The 19,226-nt window shown below is 42.7% G+C and overlaps 1 protein-coding gene across 1 annotated transcript in view; it reads left to right on the top strand.

Annotated features, from left to right (window-relative positions):
• The first annotated feature begins 3,954 nt into the window (after positions 1–3,954).
• Positions 3,955–19,226, top strand: part of LOC121295965 (zinc finger protein 423) — a 104,931-nt gene continuing 89,659 nt past the window's right edge. Inside the window, exon 1 of the mRNA XM_041221066.1 lies at positions 3,955–5,250. Coding sequence (XP_041077000.1) covers positions 5,211–5,250 — 40 coding nt within the window. The 5' untranslated portion in view covers positions 3,955–5,210. The remainder of the gene's footprint in view (positions 5,251–19,226) is intronic.

Below are 19,226 nucleotides of genomic sequence, written 5' to 3'. Positions count from 1 at the left end.
CAACAATGTGTGCGTTTTATATTAATCTGCAGGAAATGTCCAACTGTGGTTATACAGCCTATACCTGAGACAGACTGAGTTGGAAATTGAGTGGACAGACTCTGTTGGAAGTTTGAATGGAGACAGAAAGACAGTTGTAGTTTGAGTGGAGACAGACAGTTGGAAGTTTGAGGTAAGACCAACTGAGTTGGGCGTTTGAGTGGAGATCGATAGACCAAGTTGGAAGTTGTGTGTGTATCTGCGTATGAGTGCGTGTCTCTACATGTTTAAGAAGCAAGAGATGTGCGTATTTCTGAAACCTTGGTGTCATTGCTTCACTTCCTTCCCCTGATATTGGGTGCAACAATTAGTAAACATGCAGATTTTTTTTTTTTTTTCTTCCTAGTGCTTTTAACTGTGCTATTCAACATTCACCAAACGCAGGGCTGATTTGAAAGCTCCAAACACAGTGGGTTTTAATTAGGTTAAGTTTGTCTGCTACAGATAACATTTCTCTTTCTGTTGAGAATAAAACACTAATGCCCATTTAATGTACCTCTTTCTATTATGGATGGTAGAAATTATAACAAGTGCCCTGCAGGGAGCTAATGGTATGGGAGTTGGCGTATTGTCAGCATTCATCACAAGTCATTTCACTGAAGAGCCGGTATGCCTTTTAAATGCAATTATCGTATCCTTTCAGACATTCACACTGTGCACAACCACTACCTCCGTTTCACAGACTAGGCACCAGAACAAAAGCTTCTCTTGAATTAATCTGATTATTTGGAACATGGGGGCTTGATTCATTGGTGAATAAAATTTAGAGAAAGCAGAGCCATTTACAGACCAGTCCTTGTTTTTTCCATGCAAGACACAGTGAAATTCACACAACTAGGCTGGAGGCAGGCTTGCTACCTGTTTGCTGTTCCTCACACAGACTGGCTTTGAGGAAATCAGAAAGACTGTTAATGTCCCTGAACTCCATGGTGTGTGTTTGTGTGCTTGTTTAGATTGAAAATGGAAGATATTAGTTCAATAACAGCGCATATCAAAGGTGAGGTCGAGACCATTCTATGTGTTGAAAAGTTGTAATTGGATGGTTTGTGCAATATATCATACAATAGCTCAAACACCTGAGCAATGGGAGTCTTATTGGGTCAGACTGCAATGCAATGGGAGTCTTATTAAGCTTGAAATGGGAGTCAAATTGTGCACATATTATAGCTAGAATGACTCCTACTGCTCTGCAATGGGAGTTGTTTCTATTCCTGCTATTACCACCAGCTGCACTGGGGCCAGGTCATCATTTTAATAAACTGAATCCATTCACAAATCCATTGTTTAGGAGCAAAGCAAAGAGAAGCAGACATGTGGCCTCATCCTGTTCAGCAGTACAGTATTTAATTCACAGTTCTGTCTAATTATTGTATATAAAAATAGCCTATCTAGGACAAAACCAATGAGATGTAACATTGCCTTTAGAGGGGGGACCTGGTGGTATTGGCAGCAGCTCAATAGAACGAATGTGCTGAAGGCTACATAAATATAATACGAGTACAAGCGAGGTGCCTGTTTGAGACAATGAACAGCTTGGCATGAAGGTGCCCTGCATGAAAATAAACAGAATATATCACAGAGTAATCATGACCAGGGTGTTCTAGAACTGCCGCTGTCTCTCCTCTTCTGCAGAGCAGATTAGAATATCACAGAGTAAGCATGGCCAGGGTGTTCTAGAACTGCCACTGTCCTCTTTTCCAGAGCAGATTAGAATATCACAGAGTAATCTTGACCAGGGTGTTCTAGAACTGCCACTGTCTCTCCTCTTCTGCAGAGCAGATTAGAACATGACCAGGGTGTTCTAGAACTGCCGCTGTCTCTCCTCTTCCTCAGAGCAGATTAGAATATCACAGAGTAAGCATGGCCAGGGTGTTCTAGAACTGCCACTGTCCTCTTTTCCAGAGCAGATTAGAATATCACAGAGTAATCTTGACCAGGGTGTTCTAGAACTGCCACTGTCTCTCCTCTTCTCCAGGGCAGATTAGAATATCACAGAGTAAGCATGACCAGGGTGTTCTAGAACTGCCGCTGTCTCTCCTCTTCTGCAGAGCAGATTAGAACATGACCAGGGTGTTCTAGAACTGCCGCTGTCTCTCCTCTTCCTCAGAGCAGATTAGAATATCACAGAGTAATCATGACCAGGGTGTTCTAGAACTGCCACTATCTCTCCTCTTCTCCAGGGCAGATTAGAATATCACAGAGTAAGCATGGCCAGGGTGTTCTAGAACTGCCGCTGTCTCACCTCTTCTGCAGAGCAGATTAGAACATGACCAGGGTGTTCTAGAACTGCCGCTGTCTCTCCTCTTCCTCAGAGCAGATTAGAATATCACAGAGTAATCATGACCAGGGTGTTCTAGAACTGCCACTGTCTCTCCTCTTCTCCAGGGCAGATTAGAATATCACAGAGTAAGCATGGCCAGGGTGTTCTAGAACTGCCACTGTCCTCTTTTCCAGAGCAGATTAGAATATCACAGAGTAATCTTGACCAGGGTGTTCTAGAACTGCCGCTGTCTCTCCTCTTCCTCAGAGCAGATTAGAATATCACAGAGTAATCATGACCAGGGTATTCTAGAACTGCCACTGTCCTCTTTTCCAGAGCAGATTAGAATATCACAGAGTAATCTTGACCAGAGTGTTCTAGAACTGCCACTGTCTCTCCTCTTTTCCAGAGCAGATTAGAATATCAGAGTAATCATGACCAGAGTGTTGTAGAACTGCCACTGTCCCTACTCTTTCTTCTGCAGAGCAGATTATAATATCACAGTAATCATGACCAGGGTGTTCTAGAACTGCCACTGTCCTCTTTTCCAGAGCAGATTAGAATATCACAGAGTAATCTTGACCAGAGTGTTCTAGAACTGCCGCTTTCCCTCCTCTTCTCCAGAGCAGATTAGAATATCAGAGTAATCATGACCAGGGTGTTGTAGAACTGCCACTGTCCCTACTCTTTCTTCTCCAGAGCAGATTATAATATCACAGTAATCATGACCAAGGTGTTCTAGAACTGCTGCGGTCCCTCCTCTCGCTCTCCACAGAGACAGAGCACATTTGAAAAGACATGCACACGAGGTCTGTCTAAATAGGAGCAGCAAAGGTGCCGGACTCCCCTGCGTGGGTCATTTTAAAATGTGCTCTGGCTCTTTCATCCATTCCAGGTTTTACTAGAAGTTTAATTAGCCACAGTGTAGGCTATAGGCAATATAGGGTGTGTCTTATTATTGAACTCATAGTGAAGCCAGAGATGGATTAAACTGCTATGCAACTGGAGTCTTATTGTCATCCCTGCAGCCATTGTGGAGTGTGGCGCTCAACAAACAAGAACTATTGAGGTGACCTGGGCAGCTGGATGGACTTGCTGACCAAATACTACAAATATTTACATGAAGGGACATTAAATGAGTGCAAAGCTGGTTTTAAAATAGGGTTCCTTCCCTCTTATTTTCACTAGTAATATTAACCCCATGTTTCTGATAATGTGCAAAATCTGGATTTCAGGTCCCTAAAGAATCATTATGCCGTCTCTACGACCTTGCATTTCTACACCAAACCCAGAGGACTAAATGCCCCCCACAATTATTTAAAAACAAACTGGTTCCTGTGAAGTGTTGATCCCCTTTGAAAATGTTTTTCATGAGCAGGACAGTGTATTGCATGCGTCTAATAACACGTATAGCATAGCATTGCCAAATCGGTGTGTCTAAAAAATGACAAAAGAACTCTGTATTATAATAAGATAAGACCACCGCACACAACCACGTACTTGCTGGCCTGCCCGCGTCCCTAAAAAAAAGAACTGAATTAATATTATTAAAAGGAAGACAGCACCAGGATACATGACCGCGGTTATCTCCACTCTGTGAGCTTACAACAGTGTTGCTTTCAAACTTCTGTTTGATTTGCGCACAGAAAGGAACACAATGAACAGCGGGCTTACTTTTGGCGACAGATAAACAAAGTAACCCCGGTGACACGCTTTTAAAAACAAACCTAAACAAAGACAGGGCATGTTTATGAAGAATTAAAAATAAACATGACCTAATACAACGTTGAAGATTAAAACAAAGCAGTGCTGCTTAACAAGCGGCGGGACATGAAAGCAAAGGAAGAAGAAAAAGGAAAAAAAATACAGAGAATCCAGTCCGTCTTTTTGTGTGCGCGGCGATGCTGTTCTTCAGAGCTCCACGTTTTGGCCCTGATCGGAGCTGAAGTTGAGCTGTAGTTTCCATGGCTGGCCATGGCTCGGTGCTGTTGGCTCTCTCTGCGTCTGTTCAACCCAGGCTGTGCGGAGCTCCCTGCGGGATCACAGCGCTCCCCCGCCGGGACTCTACTCTCACATCCTCCTGCTGGGACTCGGCTACATTTCCAGCCAAGCCTGGCTTTATTATGTGTGTCTGCACTGCAGCCCAGCCAGCAGTTAGAGCAGGAGGCGGAGGGAAGACGAGAGCCAGGACAAAGAAAAAGGGAGAGAGAGGCTAGCAATCGCAAACGTTTCCAAAAACAATCATATTAAATGCAAGGCAAGACATGCTGGGCGAAATAGCAGAACCAGTGGCACCGTGTGAGATATAGCGCACGGGGGAGGTAGCCCAATGCAGCCAGAACCAGCGCAAAAATAAACCATACTGTTCCGAGAACTGCACCACGAGAGAACCACAGGCACGCTTCTAGCAAGGAAAGAAACAAGATCAAGCTTGCGGAAACAAAATGGTATCGCTGTTTAATTAAGGTAATGTGATTATTGAAGCGTATTGGCATCAGCTTCTGCGGACGTTCAGGTGTGAGATATTGCCGTAATTTGGCACACGCAAGTGGGCTGTGCAACTCAGGCTTGCTCGCCGAGACGGTGCACCAGTCGCGTACTCTCGCACAAACAATAGACCCGGCTTGTTACGGGCTCACACATCTTCTAAGTTATCTTGTGAAATCTACAGGTTGATTTACTACAGCTGTGCAAATAAGTTGAGGGGGAAACATTTGAGTAGAAGACTTCCCGTTTTTTTTTTTTTTCATGAGCAAGATTTTGTGAAGTGCTACAGGACTTATAGCTCCAGGCTTAAGTTGTCGCATTACAACAGGCGAAGAAGAAGTATTAAAAGAGGAGAAATTGATGTGCATGATTTTATAATCGCAAAGGACAAATCGTTGAGAAGGGAAAAGGACACAACGTGGAAATGTCCCGACGAAAGCAGGCCAAGCCGCGCTCCGTTAAAGGTAAGCGGTCATCCCTCTCTTATTTCTTGAATGTGTTTCAACAGCAAGCATGAGCTCCAGCATGACCAATCAGATTTTGTGCAGAAGCTCGGCGGGTATTGTGAAATCCGAAGCAGTGTGATGTGTCTCAGTTCTGGATTGTAGGGATTGTCGAGGCGGGAAGGATGTGTGTGTGTGTGTGTGTGTGTGTGTGTATATATATACCACATATATATATATTATATATATATATATATATGATATATGATGACTTACTTACTTACTTAATTAGATTAATCAATACTTTTTTGTCCATGCTGTATATTCTTTGCACACACAATTACTTATGTATATATTGTATGTATGCGCGCGTGTGTGTGTGTGTTATAAACCATAACTTGTTTTCTTTATTGTTTTTTTTTAAACTGTAGACAGTAATGTAGCAGTTTTATAAGTCTAAGGCTATGACATGAATCAGTGTAGCTCATTTCAAGATATAGCGGATACATAGGTCTCAATGTTTTTATATATAATTTCTATCTAAAGTCTGACCATGCATGTCAGAACTGTTTTATTATTATTATTATTATTATTATTATTATTATTATTATTATTATTATTATTAATTAATAAACAGTAAACCACGTTTGCATTGGGAGCCAATTCATTATTCCAGATTGTATTTAAAAATAGACGCGCATCACTACACACATCCACTGTGCCTGTCTCGATCTGGTTTTGATCAATCAATTAGTCTTACCCAGCCAGGGAGGGCTAACATTTCTACTGACGTTGCGTTGTTGGGGATGGGACCAATTACAGACTCCAACTGGTACTTTAAATAATAATACGAGTGTATATGTAGATATCCTCTTGGTGTCCATTGCCCTGGGACTTGTATCGCGTTTAGTGTAAGTAATCGGGACTCTTATTAAATGCTCATGCATGCATGTACTTTAAGCGCAGTCCTGCCCGCACAGTTTATCACCTAGTGCTATATATTCCCGGGCCACCCAGGCATAACGAAGGCCATCAACTTGACTTTTTTTTTTTTTTTTTTTTGGAACTGTGTGTTCGCTCCATCTTCAGCTCCAATTAAACGACAGCATTTCCCACCCTCTGAACACACCGTCGTTTTAATAGATAGGGACTCCTAGTCAAACACGGACTGTCGGTTCTTCGTGTTCCACGTTTGAAATCTCTTTTGACATAAAACTACACTCACGTGGGCCATCATTTCAGACCTACTGCAAACATCGGGCTGGTTTTAATTGAGTACATTTTACAAAAAGCACCACTTTTAAAAATACAGTAAATACACAGTGTGTACTTTACTATGAATGCTATTTTATAAACACATCTCTTTTTGCCCTGCCCTCGGCATTGATAGAATAACAAAGATATGACATACTGGTAATCCGGTAATAAATCTTGATGCCAGCCTCTATAAAACTGTATAACATCTGGGTACACGTCGGGACAGCTGCATTGCAAAAACAAAGGAATGCGATTTAATAACTTACGCACAACATCACGACAACGTGTTATATCGTGTGTGTGTATGTGTGTGTTTGTGTATATATATATATATATATATATATATATATATATATATATATATATATATGCTTTTGTTTTTTATCGCTTTTGAATTTTCGCTTTTTGAAAATGTCTGTCGCTCGTACAAATGCATGCATTTCACAGTCTAGTCTACAGCCCAGTAAAATGAGAAGCTACAAAACGAATCTCAATTATTAACCGATTTAAGGCCAGCTTGTAAAGCGCCGACTGAGCTGCTGATGGTCCCGCTTTGTTTACAGTATAGTTAAAAAATAACAGCCTCCAAGCCTTGAATTGGGTTCATTTACTCGAAAGCGCAAGGCTGTTAACTAGAAATCATCGATAGCTGGTAGCTGGTATTATGCAGTGTCCACCTCTCTCACTAATTTCAGTGAGCTCTCTTGTGTTACCGAGCAGTTAATCTTACATAAAAAAAATATCCAAGATTATATTTATTTGGAGTTTGTAATTATTATTATTTATTATTATTATTATTATTATTATTATTATTATTATTATTATTATTATTATTATATAAAAAATGATCATATAGATCCTTAAAAAAAACCAATGAATTGTTGGGTAATTTACAGAATGATATGTTAGTTCGGGGGTTATGGCATATTAAACTGCATATGTTATTTGGGTTATTACTCTGTAATAATAATAAAAAAACAAATCAAAATGTGGCGTATTATTAATGCTTAAATGTAGGAACACAAGCCCTCGTTTTTCAAATCGGCTCTCTGTAGCAGTCCGGGTAAGCTGTGTCTTTTTAAGAAGTCTTTGCTTAATGCAGCAGTAAAATGGTTGGCGTACACGATGTCGTTATCTCTGCTGACATATCATCCAGGCTGAGCGAGGATGAGCCGCTGGCACATGCCGCTTCCATGAGCAGAACTGCGGCCTCTTGGGTTAGCTTTACCCTTGCACGACACGAGCAGCCATTGTGGGTAATCCGTCCTATGAAGTCATCCCGGGTTCCCTGCACAGCCCTGCGCTCTGGAGCGGTCATTGCAGCCAGTCGTGCCGGCAACTGAACTGTGCCATTCCGCACAAGAAAGCGCCCTAGAGCACAGTGTGCGCTTAGTGTAGCGGCGTACAAATAAACAACAGGCAAACATACATGCAGAGAAATAGCACAATATCAGGAACGTGTTGTTAAAACGCAATCTACTGTCTGTCCTACAATAATGCCATTAAATTGAGACGTATGTTTTTACTATAGACACATATAATGGTTTACCTTTTAAGCTTTAGATTGTATGCATTTCAAAAACACTTTGCTACATACATCAGTGAAAAGAAGGACTGCATGGTGATTGCACAGTGGGGAGCTGCTGTAAGTAAGGGTGTGTTTTTGTAAGGTTATACATGAGCTGCAGTGAAATTAAATTGCAAAGAGCAGTTATGTGGCATCATGGACCACACAAGGGAAGCTTGGATGAATGAAAACTCCTAAAAAAGAAGGCCCTCGATCTTTAGTTGAAAGCAATACACGCTGAAGGGTTTTGAGATTCAAAGCAGTCCAATGCAATTCAAGCAGGTTCCTGCTGCACATTTACTATTGGTCATTCTAGAATAGTTTCCCCATGGGTCGCTCTAGAATAGTTTGCTAGGGGTCACTCTAGAATAGTTTGCCATTGGTCATTCTAGAATGGGTGTTTCTGAACACTCTCTAAGGTAGTTACTTAGTCAATGGAAATTCAACGGTTCTATTAGAACACCAGATAGTCGTCTTGCCTTTGAAATTACATGCTCTTCGTGTAACCTTATATTTTGGCTTGCTATAATTGCAATCCTCCTTTCTTTCACTTCAGTTGTTATTCCACCACATTATTACATCATACGCTCGACCATCAACTAGAGCCTTGTATATTGGGCAGTGGCATGTCTTCCAGTGCTCCCCAACTCCTCCTAGCAATTGCTTGCAGTGCCCGCTGTAGGGAGGAGACTTGCTTTTAGCTGTGGTGTTTAACTGCTGTGTTGTCACTCTAGAGGACATCGCTGTCCTTCTTGTAGGAGTGCTAGATGTTGGGGTTTCATGTTTTTTTTTTTTTTTTTTTAAGTCCACCTTGTTCTACATGAACACTTTGTAAAAATAAGATATATTTTTCTCCTAATTATACTCACAACTATTAAGCCCTTTACAGTGTACCTGTGTGTGTGTGTGCTTTGCCTTTTACCTGCATGGACTGCAGGAGAGAGTGCTGGAGCCCCGAATCAGATTCCTGCTGGAGATGCTGCGAGGGAGGAAACTAAGCGATATATAACGTGGTCCAATTCAGACAAGTCGAATAAAAACACATGGGGTGGAAATAACCTTTCTGTTTTTACATCAAGGCGCTTCTTCATTCAAAATGCCTATTTGTTAAATCTCGGTACTGGTGCAGTGCTTTGTAGAGAAACAAAACGAGCAGAAGCCTACGAGGATGTAGTATCTGTCTCTCATGAAGACTGTCCCGTGTTCTCGTTTGTAACCTCTGGTAATAAGTTCTTTGCAAATTCGTCACATCTGCCATGCAGCGAAGTGTATCCTTTCTAAGGACATCAAACACACACGCTGAAAATGATGTATCGCTTAAACGGAATAAAGCTTTGACACGAAACTCCGAGTGGTATCCGTTCCAGTCCTGGGGCTGGAACTTTTCTTCAGGTTGGCAAGCCGCACAATACTTAGTGTATTGTAGCACTCAGAACATTTCACAAAAATAAGATCGATTATTTAGAAAAATAATAAGTAATTAAAATTCATTATTTAAAAAAAAAAAAGTTCCCTCGAGTTTCAATCTAACACCAAGCAAACAATTCTGCCTCACGTTGCCGGTTTTCCTCTATGATATATGGCAGCTATAATCACAAATAAGAGTTATCAAGTCTATTCCTTGGTGCAGCTGTCAGCCTCTCCTTTGTACTATGTTACTATTCTCGACAGAAATGTTCGAGAATCAAATCTACCTGTGCAGTGTGTGCCCGAGCCAGCAGTCACAATCCGCACGTCAGTTGTTCATTGTTCATATAAAAAGCGCGTCCCTGTCGCTCTTTGTCCTAGACTCGGTTGCCAGCCACTCTGTCGCGTCTTGGTACTGGCTCGCAGGTAACCTGTCTTATTACCTGTCGCCAATGCGCTGGTTTGATTCGAGCATCTCGTGAAAATCACGGCTGCCCTTCGTGTTTTATTGATGTCGGGGATGAAAGCGTGGCAGCATTAGCCATTTGAAGGCTTTTGTATAGCCAGCTCGGGCAGGCTGCGGGAGGCACTGCCATCCAAAGCGTCCTGGATCTGTGCAGCGAAAACTCCGCAGTCGGCTCTGTGCGCTCTGGTTTTTCTATGGCGCGGCTCGCAATGTCAATTACACAATGTCAGAGACCAGTAACTCAATTTTTTTTTTTTTTTTAAAGCTGTCCTTTTTATTTTGTGGCGCTACCGTTGCAATCAGAGATATTGTCAGTAAAGAATAGCCACACGCTATTACGTCGGAGGTTTAAAACTCCTTGAAAGGTTCGTTATGATATAAATAGTTGATCCCCGCTATTAGAATGGCTATGCATTTGAAATGCAAACGGCTGGTTGGTTAAAATATACACGTTAAGCTAGGAGCATTGGCTGTCGCAGCAAAATAAGCAATTGTGCTGGTATTACAAATTCCATTTATAGATAAAAACACAAAACGTGCATACACTTTGTAAAAAAACAAAAAAACCCAAAATGCTGTTGATTTACTTTTTTTTTTTTTTTTTTTGAGACATTAGGGCATAGTCCATAAAAGATATAAATACCAGTGCTTGATATTGCATTATATACATTTATATGTATATTAATATATGCTTGTCTCACTCGAAATATATTTCCACTGGGCTACGCGTGGTAACTTTAATGATGAATCACACCAGAGCGTCCTGCAGTAAGCCTTTTTATATTAATTTATGTATGTTGTATATCTGTCATAAATCCTTGTTTTACTGTTTAAAATAGTACTATTTATTACAGTCAGCAAGTTGTGTGCAGGGGTGCACTCATATATATATATATATATATACACATATACACACACACACACACACACACACACACACACACACACACACACACCTCCATTGATCCCTGCAGCGCTCTTCAAATATAACCTGTTGGAAGATTTTTTTTTTTTTTTCTTCTTTCCTGTACTGGTTGGTCTTCTTTAATCAATGCTTTATACCTTCATCAAACAGAAAGAATCAGCACTGAGATGGAGGTCTGGAAAAGGGCATATGAAACATAGGGTCTGCAGCACAGTTCTATCTTTGAGGAAAAGTTCTTTAAAAATGTAGATCTACCTTTTGTGAGCTTAGCTGGAGTTTTCAGACTTGTGATGGAGCTGACAGCTATCCCTGGTCAACGAGGAAGGTGCTGAGAAACCAGCTAGATAGTCTGTTGTTGGCATGAATGGGTTAAGTAAAGTTATTTGTTTATAAAGTTGTTTTTTTTCTGTCATTATCTTTTTGATCCTTTATGGGACTGTTTTCAGCGGAAGGGTACCCATCGAATCTAGGCTTTTACAGTGTTGTTTTAAAGTAAATCCTGAGAGAAATCATTTTGTAATAGCGCTAGTGCCCTCTCGAAGGCTCTGCTGTGTGGTAGTTGACCTGGACTTTCGTTAACGTGCTTGCCTTCGACTCGGGACTCGCAGGGCCGAGCCTTCAACAACGGGCACTCTCACTTACATGAAACTCACTAAACAGCTCCTATAGTACGTGCACCTTGTGGTTGTTTTTTTTCTAGTTCTTGCCCTAGTGCCTAATCAAGTCTGTATGAAGTGAATAAGACTGACCGGTACTTCTGTCTGAAGCTCTTGCTGCTGCTGTACAGGCAGTGCTTGTTAAAGCCTGTATTCAGGGTTTACTGTGTATTCTCTGTCTGGATTCTCTCCACAGGCGACTCTGTGTCTCTGTAGGTCACAGCGACTGTTTTTCAGGTAACAGGAAGACGTGTTTGTTCTGTGTACGTGCACAGCCTGTGATCACACGGGAGAGCAGTGTCCAAGCCTGCTGTTAGCATGCAACTGAATCCTCTTCTCTGCATTATTGGAATGCTCTGTCATTTTTCTTTATGTTCATTGTATTTGTTGGATATGAATCTAGAGATTAAGGGACTGCAAATTCAGTTTATATGGAGACATTCGGATGTGTTTTTGTTTAACACTATTGGGACCTGTTAACATGAAAATAAAATGGTTTTGTTGCAATTTTTTCCCAATCCATGAGGAGCAAAAGGCAGAAAGAAATTAAACAAACACAAAAACCTCCATTGCACCCTGAGCTTTCCTCTGGAAATGCATTCCGAAGAGAACAAAGAAGTGCAGGATCCTGAGCCAAAATAGTGTGTGTGTGTGTGTGTGTGTGTGTGTGTGTGTGTGTGTGGGGTGGGGTGGGGGGGGTGTTTCAGTGTGTGCATGCGTGTGTGTGGGAGGGGGTGTGTGTTTCAGTGTGTGCATGCATGTGTGCTGCGTGCGTGCGTGCGTGGGTGTGTTAATCACCTGTTTTGCTGCCACTTGTGGCTTCATTCTAGCGTCCCAGCATTGACGTGAACACTGTCCTGTCTGTCGTCCTCGGCGTGTGCTAAAATAAACTGCAAAATCACAAGTGGTGAAAAAGCAACTAGTCAAAATACTTGAGTAGTGTAGACCCCAGGATTGATGTCCAGAAGTTACAGCAGGTGTGAAACTGCTGTCTGAATGACCTGCAGATGTGTCCTTGACCACCTCCTTTAGGACAAGGGGAAACACCTGGGCAACGTTGCTGTCGTGTTGGGGCTCCAGCTAGAATGGTTCATAACTGAATATGGGAGTAACAGAGATGTATTTGCATTTATTGGGCAAACATTGCTTATTGAAAGTGTAGTGTACTCTGCACACAAGTCACTTAGATGGCCCTCCAGGTCTTTGACCGTGCCTGGAATGCGTAACCCTGTAAACCCAGTAACCCAGCAACACACTGCTGTGTTGTACACTTCTTTTAATGGTGTTTTTTCAAAAATTGATGTGCACCTCTTTAAATGTTGGTGGTGTTGTGTGTGTGTGTGTGTGTGTGTAAAAGTGACTACAGAAGGTATCTGCATCTTCTGACAAAACTAGGACTAAGCACTTTCTGAAAAGACCAGTCTCGATGACCAAGACAATGGTGTTTTGAAATCTGCTGCTGCTTAAGTTTTGTATAGAGCAGCACAAGCATTTGCAACATTGGGAATGTACACAGTACATCAAAGCTGCTGCTGCTGCTGCTTCAGTTAACTGTAAAAGATCATCAATCACAGCAGAAGAAGCGCTTGTTTGATCGTGTTGAACGCAGGGCAGAGTCAGGTGGCTATGAGGTTTCTACTTTTCTAATGTGGCTTCAATCAAATCTACAAACATCACCTAATCAGGCTCTGCATTGGATTTTAAATGCATCTCTTCACTGCCCCAATCTTTGAGAGCTCTCAAAGGCGGCTATTTGTCCATATCTAATTAAAAATATTACAGGTTTTGCATAATTTAATTAGAGGCTCTAAATCGTTACATAAACTGTTGTGATGTCTGTTGCCCGTTTTACAGTCTTCTTCAATTCGTGAAGTGGCTGAAATCTTTCACTGGGCCTGGTTTTTACTGTGTGCTAATAATAGCGAGCACAGTGGCCGCCTCTCCCTGCATTGCATTGTGCTTGTCATGAGCTGCACACATTGAATTCCAGCTGTCTTCCTTTCTCAGTTGAGGGTTGTTACATCTAGAAGTGGTTATTCTTAACAAAAAATGGATTCCTTTATAAATTCTGAAAGAGCCATGGAGTGAGCTCCCGAATCCTGGAGCAATCCCGTCTTGGAGTTCATGCCCCCCGTTGTGTTGTTGATAGAAGAAGTGATACTGTATTGCTGGATCATGTGCCACTGATGAAATACACCTTCCCAGACAAATATTAACATGTGATTATTATTATTATTATTATTATTATTATTATTATTATATTGTCATTATTCATTCAAGACCACAGTGCTGTGGCCAATAGGATATTCTTGACACTGATAACCCTTCACCCCATTTTGTCCACCCCTTTTAAGATATAATATTTAGGCCAGTTTATTGTGTGACACTTTTCTGGGAGAGTTCGTCGTGTCTCGGGCTGGGAGAGTGCGCCGTGTCTCAGGTTGGGAGAAGGCTGGGTGAATGGCAGCCCCGGTCTGTGTGAGGAAGCTTCCTGCCTGCCTCCATGCATGTGCCAGGACCAGCAGGTTGTGCCAGGCAGCGACACTTTGTATGCTGCGATCCAGAGCCTGATTGGACACAGTGACCCATTTCTGAGATGAGAAATCCTTCACTGGCAGCTGACTGTGCCAGGGGTCCACAGTGCGCAGGGATACTGTGCACTGCTTAGCTTTAGTTGTATTTTTATATCCCTCCATGTCATAGCAGCTGCTGCTGCTTACAGGTAGTTTTGCTGTTGGGGAGACGGGGTCTATGAATGTCTTGATTCATGAAATGGAGTTTTGCTTATGGATGGATGGTAACGTGATAGCTAGGGGGGGGCTGGTTTGAAAAACTGCTGTGGCACCCTGCTGTCGTCAACAGCATAGTGTTTGACAAAACTAAGGGCATGTCTTTCACACACACACACATACACACACACACACACACATAACTACTAGAACTGTGGAGAAAAAAAATTGTCACCTTCTGGTTTTATTTCCTATTAATAATGAATGAGAGAAGTGTTCTGTGTAAGTGTTATCCACCAGCTACAGACCCAGCCAGCTCATGCAGTGTTTCGGAGCACCAGATCGGATAAGAGAATAGGGCAGCAAGTTAAGACATTCTAGGGTTTAATTTACCTGTAGAAGCTGACATGACTCCTCATGCAACGGGAGCCTTAAATGATACATACCCTGCAAGTACTGGATATTCATCAGCTCCTGTAACCCTTTCTGATTGTATAGAGGAATGTGGTTTATTTAAAGAGAATTGTGGGTATTTTGGGGTGTGATGCAGGCAGGTGTATGGAATTGTTGAATGGAGTGATGAGGGGGCTTTATCTTGTGAGGCACGTACAGTAAGCTCCTGGTAGCCGGAAAAGCAAAGGAAGTTGTCACATCCTGAGTGTCTTAGCAACACTGGTCCTGTGAGGTGGTGAGCGATTCAACAAGGGAGTCCCTCTGGCATGAATCATTGAAATACTGTCGCTATTAAAAGCCCTCAAGTAATACCTGGTAAATGTGGCTTTTCTCTTCACCACAATTATTAACTAGGAAATTAATAGTTTAAAAAAAAATCATATATATAGAATATATATATATCATTATATATATATATATATATAAAATATAGAATATATATATATAGTAAAGGTCCCCGGTTCATTTGTATGTATTCGGTCTATCAATTTAAATATAGGATGTTCTTCCAGCCATTTATCTTCATGTCCAGGGGCAAGTTGACATTTAACACAAAGGGAGTAAGTTGACGGTAAAGAGATAAATGTCAAAGGAAAGGAAAGGAGCGAATGCGAGTCGGCGCAGGTTTTAATGCAGATCGCACGGAACTGAGGATCATGCTCTCCTGAAGCTGGACTGGGTCGGCACAGTCAAGTGCTCCTTCCCTCCCTCGCCCCCTAAGGTTAATGATGGGCCCCCCACCCCAGTCCAGGGCTGGCTTGAGGCATGCAGACTGAATTAGAAATGCTCCTCAGCCCCCTGAAAGAAAAGGTGATCCCTCCAGTCTAGGACAGTTATGGGCAAAGAATTGGAACAACGATTCTCCACCCCAGTCATGCAATACCACTAAGATGTGCTTGTCTCTTTGGATCAAGGCCTACATTCTTACTTTTCAGGCCGCACTGGTTTACAGCCAAGGTGACTTAAACACATCTTGCTTCAGTGATTTGCCTGAGGTCTTCTGATAAATTTGAAGAAACAGATACAACCAGTTCCCTGTTTATCGTATGAAAGACCCAGACTGTTGAGAAAGTACCCCAGGGCAGTGGAAAGTACCCCCAGCCCCGCTCCTGAACTATGAGGCATCCTGTCCCTGTCTCTTGTCTGCTCACCTCATTACTGATCCTGTCCTCCTCACTGCAGCCGGAGAGCTTTAGTATGCATGTATAGAAATGTATACTGCGTTATACATTAGTTTAGCAAAAGTCACAAATCTTGACAATGATAATATCTGGGCATTCTACAAATTAAAATCATGCCAGACACTGTCATTTTAATTCAGGTTGTAAACTTTTATTTCCCTTAACTAAATATTTGAGTAACATGCTATACTTTGCGTCTGTGTATGGTATGTTATTGGGTGTTGCAGCTAATGAAGGTGAAACCCTGGGTCTAAACTGCCCTTCGCTCCCTCGTTTGTCTGCTCTCTGGTGAGTGATCTGCAGTCAGCAGGTCGGGCCACACTGTATTCGGTGCAGTCCCTGCTCTGAGATTCCTCTGCCTTGCTCTTCTGTGACACAATTTAAGTTGTGAGGTGGTGAACATAAATTGGGCAGACAACAATTTACCATACATGAGTAGCTCAGATCATGAAACAGATTCTATTCTGCACAGCTGTGCTGCTGCTGCTGCTTCGGTTCCACTGCCAGCATTCACATCCTGTTTAACTTGTGAAGTGCTGTTAACTGGAGATTGGCTCGGTTCAGGATGACTTGAGCAGTGACAGACCTTCATTACAGTGGAACGCTGTAGCTGGATGGGGAGGAAAGAACTGGCGTTGGTTGTAGCTGCACAGTGTCCCAATAAAACGGAGACAGTGGAGGATAAACACCCTTCCCTTAATCTTATCGACACTCTGTTTGAATATTGCATATGGAATCTACATGACTTAAACTCAAGAGAACTGCTGGATTGATGGGAAGAGCAAACTTCAATATGTTTATATAGAAATGTATCTCTAAGCTTACACACATTCTGCTTCAGTGAATCATGCTCCTAATTATGCAAGTTTAAAAAAAGCTTCGCACGGAACAGGGAGTGTTGGAAAGCACAATGTTGACTACCGAGGGGTCGATGGGTTTGGGCGACTTCATCCCTTGCCAACAAGACTTGGTATGAACCGTAGGTTATCGGTGACCTCTGCAGCACTCTGTCTGTCTCTGAGGTTTGTGTAGGCTAGCCTCCTCACAGAGAGACCTGGTGCACTGGGTGTCTAGTTCTGTCTCCTGCGAGATCTCCCTGCGCGTACGGTGTAGTCGGCGACACAAACACTCCGTAGTCAAGTTTTCTTTGTTGCCGCTTTTGCGTTTTAATGCCACTAATCTCAGGAATACCGGAGCTCCAACTCCCTCAGGCTATCCGTCTTTTTCAATCTGTCTGACTGTTTGTACGGCATATCAGATTCACTCATACTAATTTTGAAAAAAAAAAAAAAATACACGAAGTCATCAAAAACCCATCCATCACATACAGTGGGCTTCAAATGTATATATGTAAAATCCTGTTTAGACAAATGCATCTGAAACAAAAACCCCTCTTCATGAAAGTAAAGGTTCCGAGCTTCAGTGCACAGATCGTTAATGCGGCTCTGTAAATGCCGCTGCGGTTTCTTCTTTACATTGATGCAGTACAGCACCCGTCTGAGAGCCCAGGGTGAGCCGATGCTAATGAATGAACCCTGGCCTCCATGCGGATCAGACCCCAGCACAGGCTTTTCAGTAGAACAGCTGATGAGCAAACCCGGGGAGTCGTCCTCCTGACTTTAATAGAGAGGATGCTGACACGCACAGTATAGCGGGATAGCTAATGGCTTCCAGTGGGATACCAAGTTTTATCCCTTAAGTGGGGAGGGCTTAATCACACAACATGCCCAAGGCATAGGAGAGCTCTAGAAGGCACGCCTCCCTCCAAGTGGGGATTAATGTACTATCCCAACGAAAGCCATTAGATATTGTGTTTATACCACACAAAACTGCCGGAGTGGCTTTTGTACCTGAGCTGTAATCTGTCTTGTGGGACTAGCTCCACCCACGATGCAGTGAGTCTCTGAAACCTTGCCCGCCAAGAAAGCCCCAGTGTGCAGGAATGGCTTTGATTCAACCTGCAGTGGGTGTGTTCCGTGTTCCCACTCTCTGTATCGTGGGTACCTGTTTGATTGTGAGAGAAGACCTTCTGCTTCTTGAATCACCTTGGAATTCATTTTCAAACAAAAGCATTAACTCACTATTTTAATATAAATTTTTTTGTGCTAGATTTTTATTTTGAGTTTTTGTTTTAAAAATACATAGCATTACCAAAGTGTGTAATAACCCACACTGACTTGAACGCAATAGCAAGAAGTTCCCTTGTCTCTCAACACTGGAAACCACAAGTTGCCTCTTTTCAATAATTAAGAACGTGATGAGCTGTACTTCATCTCCCTGTGGAAACAAAGCCATTTCATAAAAAACACAGCCTGTTCGTTATACAACCAGAACACACTTCTGGGAACTTGTACTTCTATTCATTGATACATTGCACCTCCTGCTTGTTCTGGAAGCCGTTCTATTCTTCCTGGTGTTCTGTTTTATTAAAGAGAGCCTCTTTACGGAGTTGAGTGCTGTCTTGCTGTGAAGAGGCAGAGTTGGTATCTCTAGGGGCACGCGGGCTGACAAACAACGCTAGCTTTTGTTTGCTTCCTGTAAAAGCCGGCAGCCTTTAATAAATTAAACCTTCTTTAAGAATCACAATTAAAAATGTGTGTTCTAATATCCCTGATGGTTTGGGCTTTGTGAGGGAATTGTTTCTCATCATCGTGCGTGGATTCTGTGCAAGTTGTTTGATCTCCGCCCGTGCTTTCACAGACTGCACTGCCTTCAGCAACGTTTGCAACATTAGCACACAATAATGCAACAGCTTAACTCTGCTTAAGAGGCTCAAGAAATGCAAATAGCACCACATATTTCTAACTGCGAGAGCAGCAATTAGCATTTAGAATTTCAGTGCGAAAATAAATTGTGTCAAGGATGTGTATGTCCCCAGGGAGATCCATTTCTAGTTTAACGTGGGGGCCTGCGCTGCACTGTGCGTGTACTTTTTGAAAGCCTGACTGGGCCCAGAATGTGTTGAAACATGGGCTGCTCTGTAGCATGCCCCCCCAGGACAAGAAGATTGACAGACTCCACGCGGATGTGCCCTATAGCTTGGAGATTGCAATCCAGGCTATGTCACTGCCGACTGTGACCGGCAGTTCCTAGGGGGCGGTGAACAATTGCCCCAGCGCCGCCCAGGGGAAGGGAGGGCTAGAATGGCCAGGATGTCCTAGATTCTCCATGCACTAGCGACCCCTGTGGTCCGGCCGGGCGCCTGCAGGCTTGCCTGTAAGCTGCCCAGGGCTGCGTTGTCTTCAGACGCTGTAGCTCTGGGTGGCTGCATGGTGACTTTGCAGTGTGTAAAGATGCAGGCTGCTGACGGCATACGCTTCGGAGGACAGCGTGTGTTCATGTTCGCTGCTCCCGAG

This window comes from Polyodon spathula, chromosome 21 (genome assembly GCF_017654505.1).
Source record: "Polyodon spathula isolate WHYD16114869_AA chromosome 21, ASM1765450v1, whole genome shotgun sequence".
In the NCBI taxonomy this organism is placed as follows: domain Eukaryota; kingdom Metazoa; phylum Chordata; class Actinopteri; order Acipenseriformes; family Polyodontidae; genus Polyodon; species Polyodon spathula.
This window is presented reverse-complemented; position numbering and strand designations above follow the sequence as displayed.